We start from the raw sequence: 26,839 nt of genomic DNA on the forward strand, positions 1-26,839 counted from the left end.
CCGGCCGCCACCGAGACAGTGACGGAATCGGGGAACACCCACCAAAAACAAGTCTGGAATTTTTCCACGCGCTGCTATTCTCTTCATTTTGCGACAAATATCTAGATGGACAAATCGACTTTTTCCTCCTAAAAGAAAAGTTTTTTTTTTTTGGGGGGGGGGGATATTATCTGGATTTGTGGAAGGCCTTTCTGGGTGTGGTGGAATGACACGTCATGGCGGGATCAACGTAACTTGGGCTGACTTCACAATGTACCTGGCGTGCTGAGGGCCTAGGCGTGAGCTAACAGGTGCTCCCGTCCCTCCCACCCGCCCAGCTCTCCCGCGCCTGCGTTGCCTGCGTTGCCTGCATTGCCTGCGTCCAGTGCCCGATCGCCACGCTGTCCCAGGGCATCTCAATTAGGTCCCTGGGCCTGTTTTGTGGCAGTGCACCGATCGGCCATAAATTGAGTTGGCAGGCAAGCTGGCAGGTCGGGGCGGGCCTGGGCGGGGCGGGGCGGGGCGGGGCGGGGCGGGGCGTGGCGGGGCGCCCTCGGGCAGCGTGCTGCTCACACGGCTGACTGATGTGGCGAGATGCAGTCCACAGCCGCTTCCCCGCCACACGTAGAAGCCACCATGAAAGGCGCGTCTGAAATCCGCCGCCGCCACCGGGAATTTGAATTTATGTTATTTCGATGCATCCGGTCAGCAATGGCTGATCTACAGAGCGCTTGGGTACAAAGTCCGATCTACAGAGCGCTCGTCTACAATGACCGATCTACACGGAACCATTTTGAAAAGACCGATCTGTATTTCAAAGCTTTTTTGGTACCTCTGTCAATCCTAAAGTACGACTTGTAAAATTTCGGAACATTCTGTATTGGAAAATATGCTAAGCATACTTCGATATAAAGGTTAAAACAACATTTTGGACGTTGTATTTTAACTTTGACAGAGATGGAAAAATAGCTTTGAAAAACAGATCGGTCTTTTCAAAATGGTTCTATGTAGATCAGTCATTGTAGACGAGCGCTCTGTAGATCGGACTTTGTACCCAAGCGCTATGTAGATCGGCCATTGCTGACCGGATGCATCGATTTGGCGGCGCCGTATCGCTGGCCATCGCTGATTGCGAGTGTCAGCGCGAGGCGCGGGCGGGCCAGCGCGAACCAGCGTGCGAGCGTGTGTACACGTGTACACGTGTGGCAGGATGTCGGCTATCACCAACGCTCCCACGCATCACGCCAGGCCGCCGCACCCGGTGCACCGGCGGCCAATTTTTAAAATTCAAAACGCTAAACTGTTGCAAGGTGCGATCGCACAAATTGAGGACAATTACATATTTCGACATGGTGAGCAAAACCGTCTTCAACATATGTACTACCGACGCAGCGCGGCAAGGGTAGTGAGGGAAGGCCGCCGTCACAGTGTGCTGCCGCCAGCCTGATTTACGATGCCTCGCAAACAGCCTCCGGTCACAGGTGATAGCTTTTTGATTGCCAGCTATCGATTGGCCGGCCCCGCCCACCGAACACGCTCTCCAAAGTTTGAGAAAATTGTGGTTTTCACGGCGGCCGGCCCCGCGCCGCCTCGCGCCGCCTCACGTGCAACACTCCGGGGGGCGTACCTCCAGCAAGTCCGGCAGCGGCCCAGAGGCCGTTTCATTTCGTTTCCCACACACACGTTCGCGGGGACCCCAAAACCCAAACACCAGAGATTTTTGAAGAAAGAGTCGAAATCAGTTCTTTGAAGAAGGTTTATTTCCTCCTTTGGTGACACTGACTTTTTGCCATGGCGGCTCGCGATGCGCTCCGTGCGTACCTGACACAAGATAACCTGTCCGCTTGATGGATCAATCCTCTGAAATCAGGAATCAAATTGATGCCTTGGGCGCCGAGGCGGCGCGGCGTGGCGCGGCGTGGTGCGGCAGCCCCTCCATTAGTCGATGGCCTCATCAAGTGCAACTCGAACCAACGAGGCGAGCGCGTTTGCCTGTTTTTAATAAAAATCCGCGTAGAGTGTAACGCTCGCGGAGCGGCGATCCGGGCAATGCGAGCACGCCGTGCAGGTCATTAGGGAGTTGCGCCTCCAGGGCGTCTGCGGTACTCTGCCGGGCCGGGCAGCCCGCCCGGACGAGGCACCTAGTGCCCTGAACCCGAGCCCAACACAGCCTGCTTGCATAAAGGGAAACAACCCGTGCCGTTGCATCGAGCTTATTTAAATTCCCGATAATTTGACACTTCAAACTACGTCTGGGGGGTAGAAGTCAGCCCTTCAAAGTCAAGTTTTTGCTTCAGATTTGAACTAAGAATCCGCTCATTCTTAGCGTGAGTCGTGCACAGCTGAGGCTTGAATTTGGTCTCAAGAACATGCCCCCGACTGAAAATGAAATTTATCACAGAAACGAAGCCGACTGTTTTCCAAGTAATCCTTTTATTGGCGTCTTTTTACTAGTAAGCCTGCCTGCCGAAGGCTTTATGCCTGTGGCTTTGCAACGCGCGCACACATGGCGAGACGCACACATCGCCGCATTTCGAAAAGACACTCGCAGGGAACAATGCAGGCTTTACAGCCCGTGAACCCCGCCGGGACTACGTCGGGGCTCGGGACGCGTTAAGGATGCCAAATGGTTTTCGAGTTAGGCTTTGTGAGCGTTTTGTTTCTGGCACTAATGCGCCGGCCGCGTCGGGCATGCGTTGCAACGGGTTCGATCGGTTACGGGGAAGAGAGGTGCTGCCCTTCTGCGAGGCCTTGGGGCACGCCTTGGGGCACGCCTTCGCCGCGCATTCTGACGGGTGTCACTAGAAGACACGGACCTGGCAGAATCCGAATCCCACGGCTGCCCGCGTCGCGATGGGCGTGGCGATGCCCGTTTTACTGCAACCGCGACGTAATGGCCAGGCCATGGGCCAGGCCGTGGGCCAGGCATAGGACGCGACGACCTTCCCCGTGTCCTATCCGCCCGTCCGACCGTCCTCTGTGTGCATACCACCGTTTTATGGCGGTGGTGCAATAGCGTCGCATCGCGAGACTCTGCAGTGGCGTAGCAGGCGTAGCCGAGGGGCTTTTGGCCGAGACGACCCTGCGAAACGGCATAGGCAACCCCGGCAGCTGGGCGGAAACCTCTTCCAGAAATGCGAAGAAGCTGCACGAGGAAGAAAGGTCCCAAGTTTTCGAGGCGCCCAGGGGTGGTTGAGCGTGACGGGACAGGGTGGAAGTCACGCAGAGCCCCGCATCCTCCATAGTGGTGGGTGGGGCCCGAGGGGCGTGGCGCCCTCGCGTCCTCGGCCACGCCCTTCGCCACCTGTTGCTCGCGAATCCACCCCTGGACCGTGCCGGACAGTAGAGCCAGAGCCACCAGCCCGCCTGCAGGCCCGCCGGACGGACAGGCAGGTCGAGGCCCTGGCCGTTGCGCCTGCACACTGCGAGGCTGATTCCCAGCAGTGTACGTCCTTGACTCTCTCGCACCCCTTCGGACCGCTCTACGAGTGTGACAGAGACAGAGCGTCGGCATCCGACCACACGGCTGTTATCGAATGCGTTATTTAGCAGTGACGTGGCGGTGTCGCTGTCGTGTGCTGCCCCGCGCGTTTACGGCAAGCAGGGCCTTATTGGGACCAGCACCAATCAACCAACTCCAGTGCCGTGTCGAGCCTTTCTTTCTTTCTTTCTTTCTTTCTTTCTTTCTTTCTTTCTTTCTTTCTTTCTTTCTTTCTTTCTTTCTTTCTTTCTTTCTTTCTTTCTTTCTTTCTTTCTTTCTTTCTTTCTTTCTTTCTTTCTTCGTCTCTCCCTTCTGCCCTCTTAACGTCTTTCTCCTTCTTCCTCCCGGTTGCATGTCGTCCCTGCGATTGCTCAGTGCGTCGCGTGTTTGATGACTCGTTTAGGCTGCTTCGCGCGCTGCGCTACGCCTTGCTCTACGCCGTGCCGTAGTACGCCTTGCAGTGCCGATGCCATAAAGTTCGAATCACGCCCGGACGGACGATTCTCGCGAAAACGATAAAACGGCCACGTTCCTATGCACGCCGAGTCGTGACGCACGCGCGCACACAGACACTACACGCACACACGCACGAGGCCGGACGTCCGATCCACGTAGAAAAGGCCGAGTGCGTCGGCAAGTTAGGAATAGTACTCCGCAAAATTCTGTACCGTAAATTTTTGCTTCAAATTTTATAAGTCACGAAAGGGCAAACGAAAAGCATTCCTGTTTATAGAAGACGTTTTGCGAGGATGAGTAAACTGCCTGGGTCGTTTCTGCACCACGCCCGGTCCCTTGGCGACTCGGTTTTCCGCTGTAGACGAGTAAATAGAGCCAGCGTACGCTGGGAGCGTTCCGCCGTGTTTTCGCAGGCAAGATAATCGACTTGACTGCGGCTAAATATCGGACGCTTTCGCTCCGGCCATTTATTTCTGTTCCGTGGCACCTTGAGATGCATCGCAGAGTGTCGCTTCCTCGCAGCGCGGTGCCGCCGTGCCTGGGCTTCGCCTGGGCTTCGCCTGGGCTTTGCCCGGGGCAGCCAGCCCAGCAGCGCCCAGCAGCGCCCAGGCGACAATACCGATCCCAATAGATACCAATCGCTACGATAAATCTAACGCGTGCTGCACATATTGTCTCTCCTGTTTTATTGCATGGCCTACGCTGCCGCCCCGCCGCGCTGGCCGCGAACAACCAGTGGCGGCCGGAGTTCCGGGCACTGGATTTCGGAGGGCCGCAACGCGGTGGAGTTACGTGGTAGTTGAACGGGCTGCCACGCGGCGGGCACGCCGGGCCAGTGTCGAATTTTGGCGCCTGCGCGTCTCCGGGACGGCCAGGCTGCCGGGCGCACGCGCTGCCGCGCCAAACGTGCACGCCAACAAGAACATGAACAGCCCCACGACCGTTGTGCAGGTCGGCCGCCCCTCGGGCCGCAGATTGCCATCTCAGCTCCTGCTGCAGCCCATAGCACGTGTGTCCAGATGGTCCGTGCCCCCTTCCCCGCGCATACCTCGGAGGATGTGGCGAGGCACGCCAAAGGCAGCCAGAGGCAGCCAAAGGCAGCCAAAGGCACGCAGCGCGACGCTTCTCGGACTTCTCACATTCCACGCAACGAGTTCGCAACAGCTTACCAAGTACCACTTCCTCGCCGAGGGTGGCGCGGCTGGCGCGGCTCACAACTGTGTCGCCGGCACGGCGTGGCACGGCGTGGCACGGCGTGGCACGGCGTGGCAGGGCACGGCCAGACATTTGCCCCGAGCTTTTCATCCGGCCCGATAACACTGTTCTCCTAGAACGCTGAGGTGGCTGCGGAGACGTGACGAACGACGGATGACGCGCGCCGCGCCCTTGCCTGCCCCTTCCAAACGAAAACACTGGAGGGAACGGTCTTCCTGGTTTTGAATTTCCCGCGTTGCTCCATCGACTGATAAGCCCCGCTGAATGTGCGCGTTGGGGCGACGAACGAGAGGCAGGGAACACGGTGTCGGAGAACACAGCCGCCGCCGCTGGCTCTCTTTGCCGAAATACGAAACCGTTGCGGCGCCAGCCTGGCCAGCCTGCTCGGTTTGACTAATCGCCACACTGGGTCATTCCAGTCACATAGGGCCCCGGAAACAGCGGCGTATCTTCCACGGATCGCCAACGCCAGATACGCTGCTCTGCAGGATGATTCGTCGCTCTGCCTCTCTCGCGCCCCTCCGGAACGCCGCGCGAGTGTGACAGAGACAGCGACCCTCTTTGGCAGCGGCCCGCGCACGTGCCGGAAGTGCGCGCCGCGCAGACAAAATACCGAATCGCTGGCGCGAAGTGTTTTGCCCGGTTTCTGGTGACGTTCGAGTAACGCAGACACTCGGTCGTTTATGGTCATTGTAGCCCCACACAGTCTTATCAAAACACACCCCGCACTGCGACACGCCACGGAGGGCATATCTGGCGAGTGAATCACGGAGCCCCGTGTTGGTGAGGGTCGAGTTGCACCGTTCGACATCTTATTACAAAAGGCGTGCAGTCAGGGCCAGCCGCGCAGCTGTGGGACGAACAACAACCCGAAAGCACTTGCGGCGCGTCAAGTCGCAGCGCGCAGCCTTTCCCGAAGAATGCGGGGGAATGATCGCTCAGCGCGCTGGGGGGACCACACAGGTCAGAGCTTGTGTACTCCCATGCCTCTGAAACATGACTTGACTCAAGCGCGCGGTGCTGCCTGAAACACGCCCTCAGTTCAAAACGGTACCATTGATTGGCACCACGTGCTGAAAAATAGAGTACCAAGAGCGTTGTTTTGTGGACGCCAAATTCTGCCTTTTTGCCATCCCACTGTCAGAAAAAAAGTCCGTAAATTTACGGAGAAAGTTACTCTAATTTTGGGAATGGGGGCTCCGTAAATTTTCCATATTTTTACGGAGATTTTCCATATTTTTACGGAGATTTTCCGTATTTTTACGGAGATGAACCGCATTTTTGCAGAAATAAACGCATTTTAACGGTTTACTTCCCTCCTTACACCTTTGATGTTAATGCAAACAGTGTCCTTTAAGACGAAAGTGATATACTCAAAAACTGATTGAAGATCCACTTGACCACATGCCATTAGGATCGGATAAATGGACGGAAACCTAAAGGCTAGGTCGCTGTAGGGAAGGCGTACTCTTGGAACACCTCATCAGTTGGTCACCCAACCCATCGATAAGGTGAATTAGTCTGTTCTTTTTGATAAGTAAGGCTTCTATTCCATTTATATACATAACTTCCATATTTTTACGGAGAAAATCCATAATTCAAAAAACCGGAGATCTCCGTTAAAAAAAAATGGACAGTCTCCGTTAAATTTCCGTATTTTTACGGAGTTTTCTGACAGTGCGTGCACCGCGTCCTTCCGCCGGCGTTCTCGCGTTGCAAAGACCGACAAAGTGCCGAGTCTGCTCGGCCGGCTCGGCGGCCCGATGCTGCCCGGGGCCAAAGCGGTGGCGGTCGCCCTAGGTGGTCGCCGTGTGTACGTTTGCGGCACGTTGGGGGCGGCGGGGCCCCCCGCGGGGCTGGCCGGCCAGTCGATTCCGTCACCATTCCGAAAAGTCGGCAAATAAATACGCTGTTCGGGTGAAACCCGTTGCAGACCGGCCGGCCGTGTGCGAAGGCTTTCCCTCAACGCGAGTATCTCACCGGCGCTTTTCACGATGAAATTAACAAATTTAATAAGCGTCCCTAGTTATCTGCGTAAATGACGTAATTTATCGCTGTGATTTGCATAATTTGGCCGTCATTTTGAGCGCTCGCTTGAGCCGTCTCTATCTGGGCGGTGCATCGGCAGGGAAAAGTCGGATAGTTGTTGCAAAGAACGCGAGGCAGGTGTCCATTATGGCTTTATCACGACTAGGACGAGGCAGGGCGAAGCAGAGCGGGACGATGGTGTGCGTGCCACTGTGTGCGTAGTGTGTGTGGTGTCTACGTTCGCGTGCGTGGATTGGCCGACCGCTGCCGGCGTCTTGGTTGAGCTCGGCGAGTTTGAACTCAACCCCTATCGACAAGTGCCAGCAGGCTGATGCTTTCGTCGCCGTCTCTCTCGCGTCCCTCCCGGCCGCCCCGTGAGTGCGAGGGAGACAGCGGCGAGCGCAGGAAGCAGTGCTAATAGCGCGACGCCCTGCCCGCTGAAATCCGCGACGCGGCCCGCGGCGGCCGCCACTTGTTGCATGATTTATCTGGGCGAGTGGAAAGCGCTCTCGAGGGAGGGGGCCAGGCGGCCAATGGGCGCGCGCCTTCTATTCAGCTTTGGCGAAAACAGGCGCCAATCAGCGAGCAGCGCCACTAATTACAGATTGCGGCTGTCGCGCCGCGGCGGACAGCATGATGAATGGCGGCGTGGCGGCGCCCCGTGTGCCGGCACTGGAAGAGCCTGGACCGACACGGAGCGGAAAAGCAGCTGCAGCCACACTGGACAAGGTTCGCCACGATTCGACAAAATTACCTACAGCTGTATTTAAATGGAGAGTAGACCAGCTTTGTCAAATCAGCTGAAGACAGAATGGATTTGCCTTGGTTTTATTGCTAGGAAAATTGTTCATCCAAATTTCACGTGTCAGCTGAACTCGTGCACACACATTTTTGGCGAGCGATAGCGAGCCCATGCCGTGTTTGGGGGTACCAAAAAGTGACTGGTCGTGCGTCTGTCTGTCTGTGTGTCCGTAACTCACTCACGTTTCTCAGCAACTACCGCACAAATAGTTTCAAAATTTCGCACCGGAAGGCTCCTAAATCTCCCCCAGGGGGAGTTTATCTTATATTCACGATTACTATTGTTTGAAATATTCAAAACATCTTTTTGAATTAGGTTCTTAGCGTGGTTAGGTTGGCAGTGCTTGGCAGCTCGTAGCAATTTTTCATACTTGCGGCCGCGACTCTTAAATACGGGACCTGTCTAAACATTGGCAAATAAAACAAACTAAAGAGCAGAAGGGCTTAGAAGTGAGTACGGTCATAGTTTTTCGATATTTTAGAATGATTGAAACCCCTCCGGAGAGTCAACTCAGTGAAATACGGAAAATGAAAGTGACAATTATTACGCGTTTCGTCCGTCCGTCCACCCTCTCCCCTCCCCCACTACAGGGGAAATGTTTTAGTCAGTGGAGTGTGTTTGATAATTGCAAGAATGATTTGGTCTTTTTAACCTTTGTGAGTGTATTTCCATTTATATTCTCAGACACTATATTTTTCAGTTGTTTGCTTTGCTCAATAACAGTTAGAAAATATATTAATACATTCTATGAGTACAAACCAGATGCTAATCTTGCCAAAATAAATAGTCTTTGCTGACTCTTGGCACTGATTCTGGGAAAAGGCTTCATTGCAATGCTGTGAGTTTACTATAGTACTAACCTTAAAGAAAACCATATGATGAGTGAGTGTAGCGCATTCAAGGTTTGACATTGACATCAGATTCAATGAGACGATTCACTGACTTGGTCATATGATTTCATGAGACGATTCTTTTAACTTAATCATACATTGTCTGCGACAACTGGTAATTTGTGTTGGTCATGGTTTGAGTTTGCTTTTTTTTTTAATTTACTCAGAATGTTAGGTAAATGCTTTTGCTAAACAAAGATTAAATAACACACCATGACTATCATTATCAATAAGATAAACTTGCATTTAGCAATAAGTGGCCTTGACATTGGATTCTACAGGGTGAGTTTTCTCAATGTGTCAATAATTTGTAGGTAGTTTGGGCACCCCAAGGGGATCATTTTCTACCAATGAACTAGTAGGCGCAAACGTCTAGGTACGGAGATAATTGGTGTTTTGTAATTGACCTTCGCGCCTGCGAGGTAGGCACCCGCTGCCACTGATGGGCGCAGGACCTCACGTGGGGGTGTCGCGGGTCTAGGAGGGGTGCTTCGAGTCTCGAAGGGGTGCGGCGGACCTTGCAAATGTCTTTTGGGAGGGGTTGCCGCGGGTCTCAAGGGGCTGTCATGGTGGCCCCCGTTACAGTGGATCTCACGGCTGTCTTTGCGAGGGTGGCAGGATTCCACGGATACTTCCGCGAGGTAAGTGGCACTCCCGCGAGTACTGCTAGTCCCGCGACACCCCCTCGACAGGTCCTGCCACACTCAGTGGCACCGGGTGCCTACCTTGTAGGCGCAAAATCCAAATTCAAAACACCAATTATCTCCGTATCTAGACGTTTGCGCCCACTAGTTCATTGGTGAAAAATGGTCCCCTAGGGATGCCCAAACTGCCTGCAAATTATTGACACATTGAGAAAACTCACCCTGTATGACACGATTCATTGGATCTGACAGAAGGTCTTCTCCGTAAAGTAGTTGAAATCAGCCTGCCTGTAAATATGTCTCTTTTTAATTAATGCAGATAAATCAATATAGTTAAATCCACTAGTTTAAACTAAAAGGGAGAAAGGCTATTTAGGTATTACTAATAACATTGCGTATTCATAAGTTCAGTAACAAGGAGATATCGAATGGTAATTGAAGTATTTGTGAATCGTATTAAGCAATTCAATGCTGGCTGTTGAATGTTACTCAACTGAGTAACAGGGTCAGGGTTCGTGGCATGACACTATGAACAGGAAACGCTCTTAAGAAACCTAACAACTGAAGACCCATGCTTTCGACTAGAATTACATGATTTGCGACCAAAATTTCCTCGGTGTTTCATTGCTTTCTGCAGTATTTGGTGAGCTGATCACAAAAATGACTTCCAATGTCATCCCAGACCTTTACTTTTCCAAATATTTACCAATTTTGGACCAAAATTTTTACATCGAGTTTTACATCGACGTGTCCTACATGAACTCGCGTATCTCCACCAGATCGATAGAACCATCGTATTTCCCGGACGCCCGTAGAACTACCGTACTCGGCCAGCGCAGATAGAAGAGACGTATTTCATGGACGTCGCTAGAACTGCCGTAAATCGGGAGATCTCGCAAGACTATTGTAACAACTTTTTTAGGGGTTTTTAGATTTTTCACCTATTCGGAAGAGTAAAAAATTAGCTTTCACACGAATGTCGAATTACATTTCTATGAATTATAAAAGTGCTTCAATGTTTTATTGAAAATTGGGCCCATGTCCCGACTGACGCGGGTACCCCCAATTGGAAGCACGTATCTCACGCGAGCTCGCTAGACGCGAACCGCGAACGTGAGTTGAGTGGAGTGGAGCGTGGGCGGACGTACCGGTTTGAAGTTTGGAACATTGCGTTAAAAAAGGCATGGCACAATGGCGTCAAGACGAGCCAAACTCTTGGCCCAGATGGGCAAAAAAAGTGAAATCGCTGCAAATCCTTTCGCCATGCAGACTCCTGTGAGGGAGAACCACACAGGTAATCAAACTAACCTCCTTGCCAGCTTCAACTTATTTTATTTTGTTTTTAAGTTAACACCTGTCACTGATTTTGGCCACAGTGTAGTTTCCCTTTCAAACCATACGCATTCATCTTTGTTTCATTGGTCTTGTTGCACCTGATATGTTGTTTATGTTATTAGTGTTGAAGAACTACCTTTCCGTCCTCTGAAGAAAGGCATTGGGTCTAGACCAAAACATCGGCATTGTTTCCAAAAAATAAACTACATTGATGTTTTTGTTTTGTCAGGTGAAGACTGGAATCTGCAGCATAGTGCCAGCAGCACTCAAAGTGATGAATCATCCTTGTGTTTGGGTGACGATGGTAAGTTTCAATGCACAATCAGTCCTGAACAACATTCCACCATGTTTTTGTTTTTTAACGTTTTCAAAACTATTAAGTTCCATTTAGTGTAAAAAAACAAACCCATGTAAGTAATTGATTACTTCATCTCTTGAATGCAGCGATTAAAGTAGTCGAAAGAAGACAAACTTTAAAGAGGCGTCTCTTTGTTGGAGCGGACTTGAAGCCATGCTCTAAAAATACTGAGCGAGCAACTTCAGTATCAACTTCATGTCGCAATTCTGCACTTAAACCATTCAAAGGTAACTCACTAACAACAATGAGCAGATTTTAAGATGAAACAGACAAATTCAATTATGTTACAGTCTAATATTCATTTCCCTTTGTTTTCAGAAGCTGCTAGTACTAAAAGCAAGACCGATCCACAAAATTCAGTTTCATATCTAACTGTACCTAAGACTTTGAAAGGTAATTTGTCACCACCATACTTGTTGATTCAATTATAAGGTGCTACTAAATTGAGCTTATCTCTCATCACAATTTCACCTACTTACATGAGACGAGTAATTTTTTTCATGGTATTAGGTCATGAGTATCAAGAAAACAAAGAGTGTTCCTCTGAAAAAAGGTACGAGATTTAATTATTTTCTTGTACTTTTGTGAGAGCCTAATACCATGAAACAAATTACTCGTCTCAAGTAAGTGAGTGAAAATGTGATGAGAGATGAGCTCACTGGTCATTTGACAAAGTGGCGTAAGTCCACCAGAAGTCAGATTCTTTCTTTGTAAACATTTTTGGGTGCAGCTACTAATCAGGAACGCCTTCAGAATCATTGCAGATTTTGTTCTATATGTACATCTGGCCACTGTGCTTGGTATTGGTACGGTCCCCATGATAAGTAATCAAATTTACCTCATAACAAATGCCTTTTAGATAATTACAGTGAAACTAAATTTTCTGTCAAAGGCCTTTGGTTAAAGGTAAATTTGATGACTTATCATTGGGACCATATCTATACCAAGCACAGTGACTAGATGTACATATAGAACAAACTCTGCAATGATTCTGAAGGCGTTCCTGATTAGTGGCTGCACCGAAACATTTTTACAAAAAAAGACTCCAACTCCTGGTGGACTTACGCCACTTAGTCAAATGACCAGTGAGCTGTAGTAACACCTTAATAATATTTATGAATTAACTTATTAATATTTTTTGTTTTTCATTTTAACAGAAGCCGCTGTTAAGCCTCCAAGCCAAGAGACCAACAAGGAATCAATTCTAGGCAGACTTGTTCTGAGATTACCAGTGTGCTCGCAACTTTAGTTCCTGCTAGCTCCACTGTACCTGATTCATTGAAAGGTATAATTTGTTTACTCCTTCAAGAATCTTACTTAAATTCAATGTAATTTGTAATAACCTTTCTGTTTTCTTCCTTTGCAGAAGCTGCCTCTAAACAGCCATGTCCAACATTCACAAAGGAAGTAGAAGACTCAGTCAATCAAACTACTCTTACAGATAATAAGTCTGATCCCCAAAATGCAGTTCCCTCTCCAAGTTCACCTGTACCTGAGCCTGAGCCATTAGGTCATTTTTTTACTGTTATGCCACCATGTTGATTCAATAATAGTTTATACTTTAAAATTAGCTCATTGATAAATTTTGTTGTCTATTTTTAAAGAAGCCGCTGTTAAACTTCCAAGCCCAATAAACAGCGAGGAAGCGACTTCTAAGCCGGCATGTTCTGAGATTACCAATGTGCTCGCAACTTTAGTTCCTGCTAGCTTGACTGTACCTGAACCATTGAAAGGTATAATTTGTTTACTGCTTTCCAGAACCTTACTTACAAATTCAATGTCAAATCTAATTTGTAATAACCTCTGTTTTCTTCCTTTACAGAAGCTGCCTCTGAACAGCCATGTCCAACAATTACAAAGAAAGCAGAAGACTCAGTCAATGAAACTTCTCATACAGAACATAAGTGCGATCCCCAAAATGCAGTTCCGTCTCCAAGTTTACCTGTACCTGAGCCATTAGGTTATTTTTTAACTGTTATACAACCAAACTTGTTCATTCAATTATAGTTAGTATTTTAAAATAAGCTCATTGATAATTTTTATTTTCTATTTTTAAAGAAGCCGCTGTTAAACCTCCAAGCCCAGTAACCAACAAAGAAGAGAAGTCTAAGCAGACTTGTTCTGAGATAAGCAGTGTGCCAGCAACTTCAGCTCCTCCTGCAGTTGAACTAAAGCCACTGAATGGTAATTTGTTTTCTGTTAACCACTATTCTTATTGATCTAATTTTCATTGTGTTTCAGAATTTAATTAATAACTATACTTGTTTTCTACATTCACAGAAGCCGCCTTTCAACATTCTTGCCCAGAAAGCAACGAGGAAGTGAATGACTCGGACAAGCAAACTTCTTTTGCAGACAGAGAGACCACTCCACTAATTTCAGTTGCTGTCCAAAATGTCACTTCACCAGAATTTTTGAATGGTGTGTATTCTACAGGAACAGTATGTCTGTCCCATTGTTTCTGTTGGGGACTTGCTTTTAAGTTTGAAAAAATAAATGAATTTGTGTTCTTGTTTTGTTTTATGAGCTAGTTCTTTATTTACCAGGCAATAATAATAAATCTTCAGCTGCTTCTGAGAGTTTTACATTTTCTGAAGTCATTGGCATTGGTAATGATCCTGTCATTTTCAACATAGCAAGCAGCTCATTTGATGCAAATGCATTCACTGCCACTTCAACTCCTGGGAAACCGATGTTTGGTATGTGTCTCTGAAATGTTTCAAACATTAAAAACAGGTAGATTTTGTATTGTTTTCATTAAATTGTTTCCTTGCAGATTATTTTAATTCAACGGGTGATTCTTTGAACGCTGCCATTGCTGAAGAACCATTAGATTTGCTGGGTGTCTCAACTAATGGTGATGGTGAGGATTTTCTTCTCTCTAAATATCAATTAAAATAAAACAACTTCAAAACTAATTCATTTTATTATTTTTCAGTTCAAAATATAATATTGTCAGATGATGTACTTGTCATTCCTTTGGATGGATCAGCTGAGCCAGAAAATGTTTGGGATGTTGAGACAGAAGAGAGTGGAAATTTGGCTGACATTGACCCCTCATATGAACATGAGACTGAAGACAGTGGAAATTTGGCTGACATTAGTGACCCCACATATGAACAAGAGACTGAAAAAAGAAGAACAAGGAAGAACATATATAAAGAAAAAGTTGGAAGGAAGAGGACCAGAAATCCTGAGAATTGGCAAGCTAATGTTCGTAAAGTGGCATACAATTCTGGAAAAGAATACATAGATTCTAAAGGTGCTTTGAAACCAGCTCGTAAAATGGAAGAAGCCTGTAATGTCAGTTGCCGCTTCAAATGCCGAACTAGAATTACTGAAACTGAGCGCCAATCAATTTTTGACAAATATTGGAGTCTAGGTGCAGCACCGAATGGTCATGACAGGCAGTGGTATTTCATCAGAGGCTGCATGACTGTAAGCCCAAAAGCATCAAACACCGAGGTGGTAACAAGAAAAAGAACATCAAGAACTTATTCCTTTCGAGTTAATAATGAAAACATAAAAGTGTGCAAGACAATGTTTTTAACAACTTTAAACATTTCTGATTCTCTCATTGAAACAGCCAAGAAGAAATTGGGAGATGGCAGTGCCATTTCCCCTGACAAAAGAGGGAAAAACAGGAAAGGTGTTACAATTATCAAGCCAGAAATTACCCAAAGTGTGATGGATCATGTAAACGCTATTCCCAGAGTTGAAAGTCACTATCTAAGGAAGGATACAACAAGAGAATACTTACCAGAGGGATGTTCTATTTCTAAATTGTATGATCTATACAAGGAGTGGCTCACTGAAGAAATTTCAAATGGGAGAGTATGTGAAAAACCTGCAACAGAAAGGCAATACCGAGATATATTTAATAGCAAGTTTAATCTTGGTTTCTTTGTCCCAAAAAAGGACCTATGTGACACCTGCGTAAGCTTTGAAAATAGATCAGGTGAGGTCACAGATGAAGATAAATTGATCTTTGATGCACATATTTACAATAAGACAAAAGCCCAGGAACTAAAAGAAGCAGATGCTCTTCGTGCACAGCAGAAAGAAAACAAAATAAACTTGTGCGTAGCTTCATTTGATTATGAAAAAATCCTGCAAACTCCTCAAGGAAAAGCATCCTTATTTTATTATGCAAGAAAATTAGGTGTCTACAATTTTACAATATTTGATATTGGACACTGCGAAGGAACAAATTTTGTCTATGATGAAACTACTGCTGGGAAAGGAGCCAATGAAGTAGGAAGTTTTGTCTTCAAATACATTGAAGGAAAAGTAGCAAAAGGAGTAAAGGAGTTTATTTTTTATAGTGACAACTGCCCGAGTCAGAACCGCAATAGGTTTGTATTTGCTATGTATGTTTTGGCCGCTGCAAAATTTAATGTGAGTGTCAAACATGTATTTCTAGAAAAGGGTCATACATACTCAGAAGGTGACACAATGCACAGTGCCATAGAAAGGAGAACCAGAGGTGTTGACATCTTTACATTGCAGCAATGGATTGGCATGATTAAAACTGCTAAGCGACGTGTCAAGACCAATCCATTCTTGGTTGTTGAGGTAACCCAAGACATGGTTCTTGACTTTAAAGATCTGGTCAGCAAGCAGAACTGGGAAATGAATGTTAACCGTGTGAAGGTTCCATGGTCAAAAATAAGAATGATTTCAGCTTGTGGCACTGAGCCAGGAGTTTTGACCTATCACCTTGAGTATGATGATGATGGAGAGAAGCTGAACACCAAGAAAGTTGGCCGTCCAATTAATTTCAATACCCATTCCCTCAAGAAAGCTTACTCTGGACTGCTACCAATTACTTTTGAGAAACGTAAAGACTTGATAACCCTGTGTGAGAAAAATGTTATTCCACTTGAGCACCATGATTTTTATCGAGCTTTGCCCTTTGACCCCGAGCCAAGGGCGCCTCCAAGGAAAAGGAAGGCGGCTCAAGGACAAGCACCACAGCCAAAGAAGAAACCAAAGCGCAATACTGACCAAAATGGCGAAGAGAGCGAAGAGGATTGTGATGATCCTGGCATGGATGATGGAACATAATGTGATAAATATTCTTGTCAATTTCACATCATACATTTGTATAGATATGTGATGTCCAAGTTTTTATGTCATGATACTTGACATGTGATTTGCATTTCTTGTCCATTACTTTAAGACATGACTAATTATGAATAGTTTTTTAGTTTAGTTAGCATGTTGGCATGCTTTAATATTATGTCATGATACTTGACACGTGATTTGTACTTCTTGTCCTTTACTTTGAGACATGACGCTGATTATGAATAATTTTCTTTTTTCTTTGTACTGAAGTTTTATAACGCTTTAATTTTTTGTCATAATACTTGACATGTGATTTGCATTTCTCGTCCATTAAGTTTAGACATGACTTATAACGAATAATTTGCTTTTGTTTGTACCGTAGTTTTATTGCATGCTTTACTTCAACGCTTCAATTGAGACTGACATGCCAGAACCCTTAATCATTTAACCATTGTTCTTGAAAATAATAAAAAGTATTTTAAAAATAAAATTTATTTTACTTGAAGAAACCTTTATGTTCTAAGCCAGAGAAAGTAAAAGCCTCGCAAAAGATAAATAATTCAATGGATCCATCCACACAATAACAACAATAATGCATTAATTCTTGAATGCCCTGAGGTTGTTTGGCAATCTTTTCCCCAAGCAGAACACACTGTAACCTGGAAAACAAAAGTTTTAAAATCAGGCAACCCATATTGTTTCTTAATCTAGCAAAACTTTTTGCAGAACTCGTCAAACGTGTCCAAAAATCATTTCACCTTTTGAACTGAAAGGAAAAAAGATACTGTTTGGCGACCACCATAACCGCTCCTTCACATTTCCACGGCTCATCGAACGAGAGTAGCGGTATAATCACAAAAAAACTGTAGTTGATTGGAAGGGCAGAGCATAGGGCATTCACCTGACATCCCAATGTCAATCGCCTTTCATTTTCCGAATTGTAAGACATTCTGAAACTTTCAATTCAATCTCCTAGAAACACGCCGAAAAAGCGATACAATAGTCTTGCGAGATCTCCCGATTTACGGCAGTTCTAGCGACGTCCACGAAATACGTCTCTTCTATCTGCGCTGGCCGAGTACGGTAGTTCTACGGGCGTCCGGGAAATACGATGGTTCTATCGATCTGGTGGAGATACGCGAGTTCATGTAGGACACGTCGACATAGTTTCCTGCAGTTTTTGGTGTGCTGGTCACGAAAATGACTTCCAATTTCATCTCAGACCTTTACTTTTCCAAATATTTACAAATTTCTGACCAAAATTTTTACATCGAGCTTTACATAGTTTCCTGCAGTTTTTGGTGTGCTGATCACGAAAATGACTTCCAATTTCATCTCAGACCTTTACTTTTCCAAATATTTACTAATTTCCGACCAAAATTTTTACATCGAGTTTTACATAGTTTCCTGCAGTTTTTGGTGCGCTGATCACGAAAATGACTTCCAATTTCATCTCAGACCTTTACTTTTCCAAATATTTACCAATTTCGGACCAAAATTTTTACATCGAGTTTTACATAGTTTCCTGCAGTTTTTGGTGCGCTGATCACGAAAATGACTTTCAATTTCATCTCAGACCTTTACTTTTCCAAATATTTACCAATTTCGGACCAAAATTTTTACATCGAGTTTTACATAGTTTCCTGCAGTTTTTGGTGTGCTGATCACGAAAATGACTTCCAATTTCATCCCAGACCTTTACTTTCCCCAAAATTTACCAATTTGTGACCAAACTTTTAAAATTGAGTTTCACATTGACCCTGTATTGGCCTTACTTTGCATATATTCTTCACCATCTTCTACAAGAATACAGACGCATCGCTCGCCTACTACGCGCCCAAACAAAACGGCGCGTACCCCTAGTTAGGCTGTGACTTTCCACAGGGCGACGTAAACAAGAATATAAAGCTGCGTGAAGGACACATTAAACATCGTTACGGACCTGCGACTCTCCGGGCAGAGGGCCCCTCGAATTTCACCTGCGACGACGCGTTTTCCTGCATGTCTTTGCTGACCTATAACTCGCACCGTCCCCACCTGCCTCGGTGTCCCTCGGTACCGTTTCGATCAAGACCACAATGACTGGGCAGGCCGGCGGCGAATAAGAACACGCTGCTCCACACACACTCACACACACACACACACACACACACAGACAGAGGGACACCCATACACACACGGGCGCACTTTACTCTAACACGCACACACAGACGCCATCAGGGCGATCTCGGAGCGGGCCAGGCCAGGCCCGGCCAGCCTTAGCTGCCCTAATGAGTTAATTGCCTTAAGCGCCTGCAGTGCTGTGCCGGGCTGAAGCCCTTCAGGAGAGCGGGCACTACTTCAGGTGCTTCGGCCGCTTCAGCGAGTCCGGCGGGAGCTTTCGTTATGTCTCCGTTTACAGCAGGCTGGCCGGCCGGCCGTCGTCGTAAGGTCCGAGTATCGGGGAGCATTCATCTGCAGGACGCGGAGCGCGCAGCGCCGCGCGGACACTGTATCGGCTCGGCCTGGGGCCGGAATCGAACCCGCGGCCACGACCGGAGTGTGGCACGACACTGCCCGAGTGGTGGCGCGTCAAAATCGCGGCTCGAATTTTCCTCACCGACTTGGTTTTGCGTGGGTAAACTACCTTTTGAGTCGCACACTAAACCCAGTTTGAAATTTTCCACTTTTCCTTAAATGAGTGTGCGTTCAACCGTGGCCTCCTTGGTTGTGTCTGTCCGTCGGCTCGCGCGTGCTTGTGTGTGTGTGTGTGTGTGTGTGTGTGTGTGTGTGTCTGGGAGAGAGCGCGTATTTGCATGACGAGACGGAATGGCCCCATGCTCTTTTTCTACGAGCAAATCTTGGCTCGAGACGCACAGCCCCCCCCCCTCTCCCCCCCCTCTCTCTCTCTCTCTCTCTCGCTCTCTCTCTCTCTCTGCTGTCGATGCACCTACGCTGCAGGGCCAGACGTTTTCCCTGTATACTAAAGGCGGACCTTTTGCCCATCAGTAGTGTAAGACAAGAAATACACGCACACACGGACGCAGGGGCGCGCACACACACAGGGCAGGAAGAGGAACATGGGGACAGAGGACGACGCATGTAGCATTCAGTTGTCCACCAAAGAAGCCCCCCCGACGGACTCTCGGCGGAGAATGCATCGGCGACAGAAATGGCGGGACAAGGCGGGCGCCGCGACGCCGTGCTAGAGGCCTCGGGGCCTCGGGGCTTGGGGCTTCGGGGCCTTCGGGCGTCCATACGTCGATTTGTCATGCTCTTTGTTTGGCGCTGCTGATGGCGTGATTCGCAGGTCGGCACACTGCCGCACGCCCGCTGGGCCGCCGGTACCCGCTAACCCGATATCCACGGCGCGCTGGACTCGGCCGACGAGAATTGCTGCGGAAAGGTGCGACTCATCAACTCGGCGGTGACGAACTCTCCGCTCGGCCCTGCCTCTGGCTATCACCGTCCAGTCGGCGGAGACGGGCCGATTCGGGAAACGGACACGTCAGAGTGACACGGCGACGCGACTGCTCGCGCCGTCACCTTGCCGCGCCCCGACTGCGTCTTTCCACGCGGCGCCACACTGCTATTGTCTCGGCTGCAGCCGGGCTGCCTCAGCGCGGCCTGCGCCGAGATCCCGAAGCTGCGGCGTCAACGTTCGGCTAACCCAGTTTCGCTCCTCCCCGTCGACGAGCGGCACTCCGTGGGAAATGCGGGGAAACACTTTGGAAATCGGCGTGGCTCTGGTGTCGAAAAGGGGGAAGGCTGGTATCGCTGCGTCGCTGCTGACTCGGGTCTCACCTGCTGGCCCGCCCACGCACGCCCGTAGGCCGTGCCGCTATTGAAGCGCTTTTTCCGCGAAAACGGCCACCGGCCAGCTGATGACCCCGCGGCCTCGGGCCCCGCGAACGCTTTCTGTCGATGCGGTGCGTCGCGGGGCTGGCGCCGCGGTTTCATCAAATCGTGAAATCTATTGTGTGGCGGTCGCGACCTGGAACAATTGCCGCGTGCGTCTCCGCCGGACTCGGCAGTAACGCCGGCGCTTCGGTGGAAGTTGCTTTTCGCGGGAAACGCGCTGGATTTGAACAGGGTTCCGCGGACGCACTGGACGGGGACGTGCGGGGCTTCGCGGCGCAGTGGCCGCGCAGCTTCTGAGTCACTGGGCAGCCGGCCTGAGCTACAGTGACGGCAAACTAACAAGATAAACACGATATTCGCTAACCAGGCTTACTCACGGCATCACTCGCTGTCGGTCATACACGCCTTGTCCCGCGGGGTGGCCGCCTAACTCACGCCCGGATTAACATTTGAACCAGATCCAGCTGCTGTGCAGCGAGGCGGCTGCGCGCGGCCACGCGGCCCGCTAGGGCGGCCAGCGCTGCTGAGTCGATCGAAGGGACTACACAGAGCTCGCGTGCGCGCCAGCCGTTTGGTGGCAAGTTGTGTTTCGCTATGCCGACTGTGCCGACTACCGCCGGCCGTCTTGTAGCACTGATTGATCAGCTAGTTAGCTATTTCCTCAATGCGGCCGAGGCGTGCGGTCCTTTTGCCGATTTCGAGACGGCCTTCAGTGGTTTTCGCCGCAGCTCGCGTCTCAACACGTGTTGTTCGGGTTGCAGTCTGGCCTTTACAACTACCGACTTAATCTCCAATGCAAGGAAACAGAAGATAAGGGAAATAAAGCAGGTTTCTGCTTTTTAATGGCGGCTGCACTCGGTTTAAAAAGCACTCGCTGCGGCAACAATATTTGGAGCCGTTTCGCAAGGAAATTCGCCTCAGCAGCCAAGGGTCCTCTGTTAAACCAACCATGTGCTTTTCCTGTCCGGGCGTGAGTTCGCACGGCGCCGAAAAGCGGCCGGCACGGCTCCGCGTGACGGCGCCTGAAAGTGAACGTGGCCGGCTTACGACCTCGCGCACGGCGCCCGTCCGTCCGCGTGGGTGTGCCGCCCGGCCGCCGCGCCGGACGTTCCCCCGCGGAAAACTTTACTTTTTAACGGTGCAGCGAAACGATGCATTAGAATGCTGAATGAGGACGGACGGCCCGGGCCCTTTGTTGGCAGCCTAGAAAAGACAAGACCCCCTCGCCCTGCCCGGTCGGCCCACTCCGCCACTCGGGACGCAACGAGCATGAGAAATGCGAAATGTATGTTAAAGTCCGACGCGGCCGCGGTAATTTGTTGGCAGAAAAAAAGAGTCTACTCTAGCTGCATGATGCGGCCGGCCGGGGGATACGCTATCGCGAAGCAGCCCGCCGGAGAGTTTCTTCATATTAGGTATTGTCTGTCTATAAAGATTTCCGCTTCGTGTTGTTTTTGCTGATGAGATGCGCGCCGAGCATGCGAAATTCTCGCGTGGAGCGGATAATGCACGTTTGTGACGGAAGTGTCTGCCTCTCTAGACCAGAGCGAGTGCAGTCGACATTATAACCTGGCTATAGCCCAGCGGTTCCCAACCTTGGGGTCGCGACCCCAAATGGGGTCGCGAAAAAATTTCGAGGGGTCGCGGCGAGGTGGCTGGGGTCGCCTGGGGTCGCGGTGTTTTCCCGGCTGGCCCACACGCCGAGCACTGGCTGCTTAAATGCCGCAAAGTTGATCAAAACGGTCACAAATGTCTGTAAAAGATCGTGTTTTGGGCCGACTTTAAGCATCCACTGCGTCTGATCCGAGGCGGTAAATCATCCTCCCTCAACGGGCAATTGGTCTTTGGACTTTCCTTTTGCATGCCTTTGTTACGGAGTGTGATTATCTGCCTTAGTTTGGAAGCAGTACTGCCGCAAAGTTGGTCTAAACGGTCACAAATGTCTGTAAAAAAATCGTGTTTTGGGCCGACTTTAAGCATCCACTGCGTCTGATCCGAGGCGGTAAATCGTCCTACGTCAACGGGCAATTGGTCTTTAGACCTTACCTTAGCATGCCTTTGTTACGGAGTGCGATTATGTGCCTTAGTTTGGGAACAGTTTTGCCGCAAAGTTGATCAAAACGGTCACAAATGTCTGAAAAATCGTGTTTTGATCAACTTTGTGGCAAAACTGCTCCCAAACTAAGGCAGATAATCGCACTCCGTAACAAAGGCATGCAAAAGGAAGGTCCAAAGACCAATTGCCCGTTGAGGGAGGACGATTTACCGCCTCGGATCAGACGCAGTAGATGCTTAAAGTCGGCCCAAAACACGATTTTTTAAGACATTTGTGACCGTTTTGATCAACTTTGCGGCAATACTGCTCCCAAACTAAGGCAGATAATCGCACTCCATAACAAAGGCATGCTAAAGGAGGGGTCGCGTGGGGTCGCGAAATTTTTCCTGGGGGTCGCGGAAAGTTTTGGCTACAAATTTGGGGTCGCGAACCGCAAAAGGTTGGGAACCGCTGCTATAGCCGTTGGTGGTCCGATGCACCCGAGGCACCTTTCCGTCACGTCCTTTCCCTGTTTACAGTGTAGAACGACACTCCGAAGCGTTTACGGACCGCCCCTCGGAGGGCCCCCGAAGAAAAAGGAAGCGGTATGACGGCCTGCGAATGCAATATGCAGTACAGTACGGCGCGGTGCGACGCATTGCGCGAAACGTGATTCCTACAATGCGAGGCGAGCCAGTAGTGCAGTATCAGTTTCTCGGAGGAACTGGACGCGTCGCCACCGCGCCACGCCGCGCTGTCCCACGCATATTCCTGGTCGGCCTGACGGGCAGGCCCCCGAAATACGGAGAAGAATGACAGCTTCGTTTGTTCAGAACAAACAAACGTCAGTTCAAATTTTAAGTAGACGTACTCTGGCGTCGTAAGATGACTCCAAATTTTTCTAAAGTAAAATCATCTTTTAAGTTGTTTCACTGGCTCTGCTCCATTTTTCAGCAACCGCGGGGTCTCTGGTTGCGCTGCAAAGGTCGTTGACGATCCCGGGAGGGGCGGTGATGCATTGGTCACGACTCGGGCTGACAATATACGGACACCTATGTCTCTCTCGGGCCGCGGCTCGGCCGAGGCCGGACGCGCCGCGTGCGCTGCAGGGCGAGGTTAGGTGTGGCGAGTTCTGGGGAAGGGGAGGGGGATTTTGCAGTAGACCACCAACAGTTGGCCTAGGGCCTGGCAGGTGAATGGGACCCCGGCCCGGTACCTCCGGTGTACCTCCGGTACCTCGGGTACTCGGGTGTAGTGTGCAGATAGCCTCTCGACCACGCCCCGCCGCGCCTACAGGGCCTCCCGCACGCAGCCGCAGGCTAGCAAAGAGTCGTTTCTTCGCTGTCTCTCTCGTTCCACCGCGGGACGCGTCATGAGTGTGACGGAGACGGAGTGGGGCGACTCTTCGGCACCAGCCTGCCGGGGCCCCACACCGGTCTTTGTGACGCGCGGAAAAAGGGATTCCGTGGCGAATTTGTTTTGTGCACCGAGAATGGGAGGTGCCGGAGCGGGTAGTTTAATTATATGGCACTACTTTATGGGCTGGCTGAAATCGAGCCGGATGACAGCAGCTAAATCCTTCAACCAACCTAGAAAAATTAGTTGTGTCTTACCTTTGGGCTTGAAACGTTCTTGTTCATCCGAGCATTTTCTGCCGACTTGACTTTTTTTTGCGTGAGGTTTACCGTCCCCACCGAAACGGCAGAGCTCTCTCGGCGCGTGTTTGAACCTGCAATTAAAGGCGTCAAAGACTGCGAAAGCGCAAACAGCGACTCGATTCGCCCTGCCTCGCCCTGCCGCCGTTAGGGTCTTAATAACAGGCATTTCAGTCCGCGCCGACGGTTCGCACCTCGGCAGCACTCGGCGCCCGGGGAGGCGGTTGTCGCCGAGAAAAAGCATCCCGACCTGAGGACCCCTTTCCACGCCAGTGTAACTAACGAACAGAACGGTCCGTGGCAACAAAAACTGCCTTCTCATGTGTGGATGTGTGGCGACCAACACTAGTCGAATCGAAAGTATCTTTTGAACGATTCGAGCACCTGATCGAGGGCTTACTACTAACGAATAGGGGAGACACAGCATGCTAATCCCGCCACGAGGTCCGTGTCGTGGTAATTAGAAGATGAGGCCGTCGTCCTGCATCTCCGCCAACACGTCCCGAATCACGACAAATACAGCCCGCATGGGGCTGGAGGCTCGACCAGGCTCGAGCGGCCCTGCTAGTGACTGACTCTTGATTGGATCAGAGTTGACTGACCCCTTCATATACCACTCCAGCGCTGCGGCGTGATTTAACGGATCGCCCATTAGGTGCGTCACAGTAACACACCAACGTAAATGGCTCGGAATGGGGACCAAAATTAATTGGAACAAATCTATTTTGTTCGTATTTGAAGGAGGAGTCACCCGAGGGCATGCCGCGGCATATCCTGGTTGGAAACGCTCGACTTTGTTACTGTCTTTGCGGCGGTGGTTTCACTGTAGGGCTGAACGCTTGAAAGAGTCGGCATACCTTGGCAGTGACGCTGTCTGGAGCAGGACGGACAACATTATATGCGGTTTTAGAAAGGGGCCACCGAAAAACCCTCCCGTTCTGATCTTTGATAAACGTGGAAAATTGTTTTTTTTTTTTTTTTTGCTGGGCGCCTGCGGGCAGGCAGTCCCGTTGAACTCAGGTGCGTGGCGGGACGGCCTAGGCTGCAGGGGCTCCACCCCGGCTGGGGCTCATCGCCTGCAGCGTAGGCAGTCCCGCCACGCACCCGAGCTCGACGGGACAGCTGGGGCTGCAGGCGCTTTGCCAAAAAAAAATTTTTTGCTCCCAAACCAAGCGCCCTTTCCTTTCCAAGCCAAGTTTGACGGCCGTTCTTTGACCGCGTTGCCCTGTGATGCGCGCAGCCCTGCAAGGAAGGCAGAGCCGCGGCCTTGAGACGCGCGGCCTGCCGCCGGATTGAGTTTTCGTGCAGCGCGTCAGGGCGACTTGACGCGATCAATTTGCATGTTTATCGGCACTGGCTGTCCACGCGTAATGATGATAATTAGGCGATGAAAGTGTGGCGGCGCTGCCGCGGGGCTCGCGGGGGGGGGGGGGGAAGGCGCGCCATTTTGGCGGCAGTCCTGCAGGAAAACCGCCGTGAGCGTAACGAGGCGATCGGGGCGTGAAAATCGCGGCCGCTCGCGCCCAAAGGCGCCAAAGCGTTCGCGCCCGGATTTTTTTTTTTTTTGCATTTTGCGTTTTTTCATTTGCATGTTTCCGCGCGCTGCCCGTCCGTGCCACTTGAGTCTAGGACTCGGAAGAAACAGGAGTCCATCCTTCGCGGAAGACGGACAGCGACAAGGCTTACATTATTTAATTAGCCATTTCGGCCAGTTCCGGTATCGCGAGGGGGAATCACGGATTGCTAATAGCAACACGGGCCGTGGCGCCGCCCGGGCCGATGCTGTAGTTCTCGTTTAAATAGGAGAGGAACCAACAGACAAACGCACGAAAACGCATAAACTTGTTCCAGTAGGTGGGCACCTGTAATAAGATAACGGCGAAACTGCAATAAAAATGTTGGTTATTTGAGACTGTTTTAATCCCACTAATGGCAAGATAAGGCCCGCCCAGCCGTGTCTTATCGTGTCTCTGTTTCCCTTTTATCATTATTGGAACAAATTGATCCCACACGCGAAGCGCCGGGAATCCCGGCAAACACATTGTCGGGAACTTGTTTGGGCCTTGCCTTGTAGTGCTCATTTGTGCGTGAGCGGCCCAGTGACCAGGTGGTGTGTAGCGAGGCGGGGCCTGTGCGCGCCGTGCCCGCCTGGGTGACCCCATTGGATGCAAGTGACACCTCGGGACAGGTGTGCTTTATTCGGTCGGCCACCCTATCTAAGGTGATCAGCCTCAGCCTCGCGCTACCGTTCACCACCGGCCAGCCACCGGCCGGCCTTCCAGTGCTGCAGCCAGCCGAAGGCGGCGCACCGCGTCCCTTGCTGCGTGTTGTGAGAGGACCCTCGCGCTCCGTCATAAATCGACGACTTTTACACATTTATGGTGTGCAGCAGGACTTTTCCCCCGCCACGCCGGTTGTTTGTGTACCGTACACCGTATATATGACTATCTACAGATTTATACATAAATGTATATCACCGGCCGGCCGGCCGGTGGGTGACCGTGTGGCGTCCGTCCGTCCGGACGCAGCCCGCCGACTGCCCGGCCGTCCTCGGCGCGGCGGAACTGTGCCGGCCGAGCCGAGCCGAGCCGCGGGCTGTGTCCGCGAGGCTGTGTCCGCGAGGCTGTGTCCGCGAGGCTGTGTCCGCGAGGCTGTGTCCGCGAGGCTGTGTCCGCGAGGCTGTGTCCGCGAGGCTGTGTCCGCGAGGCTGTGTCCGCGAGGCTGTGTCCGCGAGGCGACCGCAGACGTCGGTGAATAACTTGGCGGCTGTTTACTGCGCGCACGCAGCGGGATTTACTCGTCAATTTCTGGAATAAAGAAGGCCGGCGCGCACGCAGGCCGGCCTCCGTCTCTCTCGCGTCCCGACGAGTGCGAGAGAGGCGGGCCATTGCCGCGGCTGCAGCGCAGGACTGCGGCGCGTGTTAACCACACGCGAAACTCGCACTAGACGGAGGCGGTGCGGCCCATCCCGCCGTTCGGAACCTTCCGCTGTTATCTAGGCTGCGGCATTTCGACACCAGTTAGCGTGCCGCCACTGTCGGCGTCGCGGGGACT

The 26,839-nt window shown here is 50.3% G+C and overlaps 1 protein-coding gene across 1 annotated transcript; it reads left to right on the forward strand.

Annotated features, from left to right (window-relative positions):
* Positions 1-10,686: 10,686 nt before the first annotated feature.
* Positions 10,687-12,691, forward strand: LOC117643951. Its single transcript, XM_034383138.1, has 6 exons — positions 10,687-10,789; positions 11,060-11,134; positions 11,275-11,415; positions 11,507-11,581; positions 12,346-12,473; positions 12,555-12,691. Exons 1-5 carry the CDS (start codon positions 10,687-10,689, stop codon positions 12,435-12,437), a joined length of 486 nt encoding a protein of 161 aa, XP_034239029.1. The 3' UTR covers positions 12,438-12,473; positions 12,555-12,691.
* The last annotated feature ends 14,148 nt before the right edge of the window (positions 12,692-26,839 follow it).

The sequence above is a fragment of the Thrips palmi genome, unplaced genomic scaffold (assembly GCF_012932325.1).
Source record: "Thrips palmi isolate BJ-2018 unplaced genomic scaffold, TpBJ-2018v1 HiC_scaffold_17, whole genome shotgun sequence".
Taxonomy (NCBI): Eukaryota; Metazoa; Arthropoda; class Insecta; order Thysanoptera; family Thripidae; genus Thrips; species Thrips palmi.

Excerpts from the sequence above, each read along its gene's own strand:
- LOC117643951 (XM_034383138.1), top strand. The coding sequence starts at position 10,687 with ATGGCGTCAAGACGAGCCAAACTCTTGGCCCAGATGGGCAAAAAAAGT. Across the intron at positions 10,790-11,059 it reads TGTGAGGGAGAACCACACAG|GTGAAGACTGGAATCTGCAG; the intron begins GTAATCAAACTA and ends TTGTTTTGTCAG. Across the intron at positions 11,582-12,345 it reads TGTACCTAAGACTTTGAAAG|AAGCCGCTGTTAAGCCTCCA; the intron begins GTAATTTGTCAC and ends TCATTTTAACAG.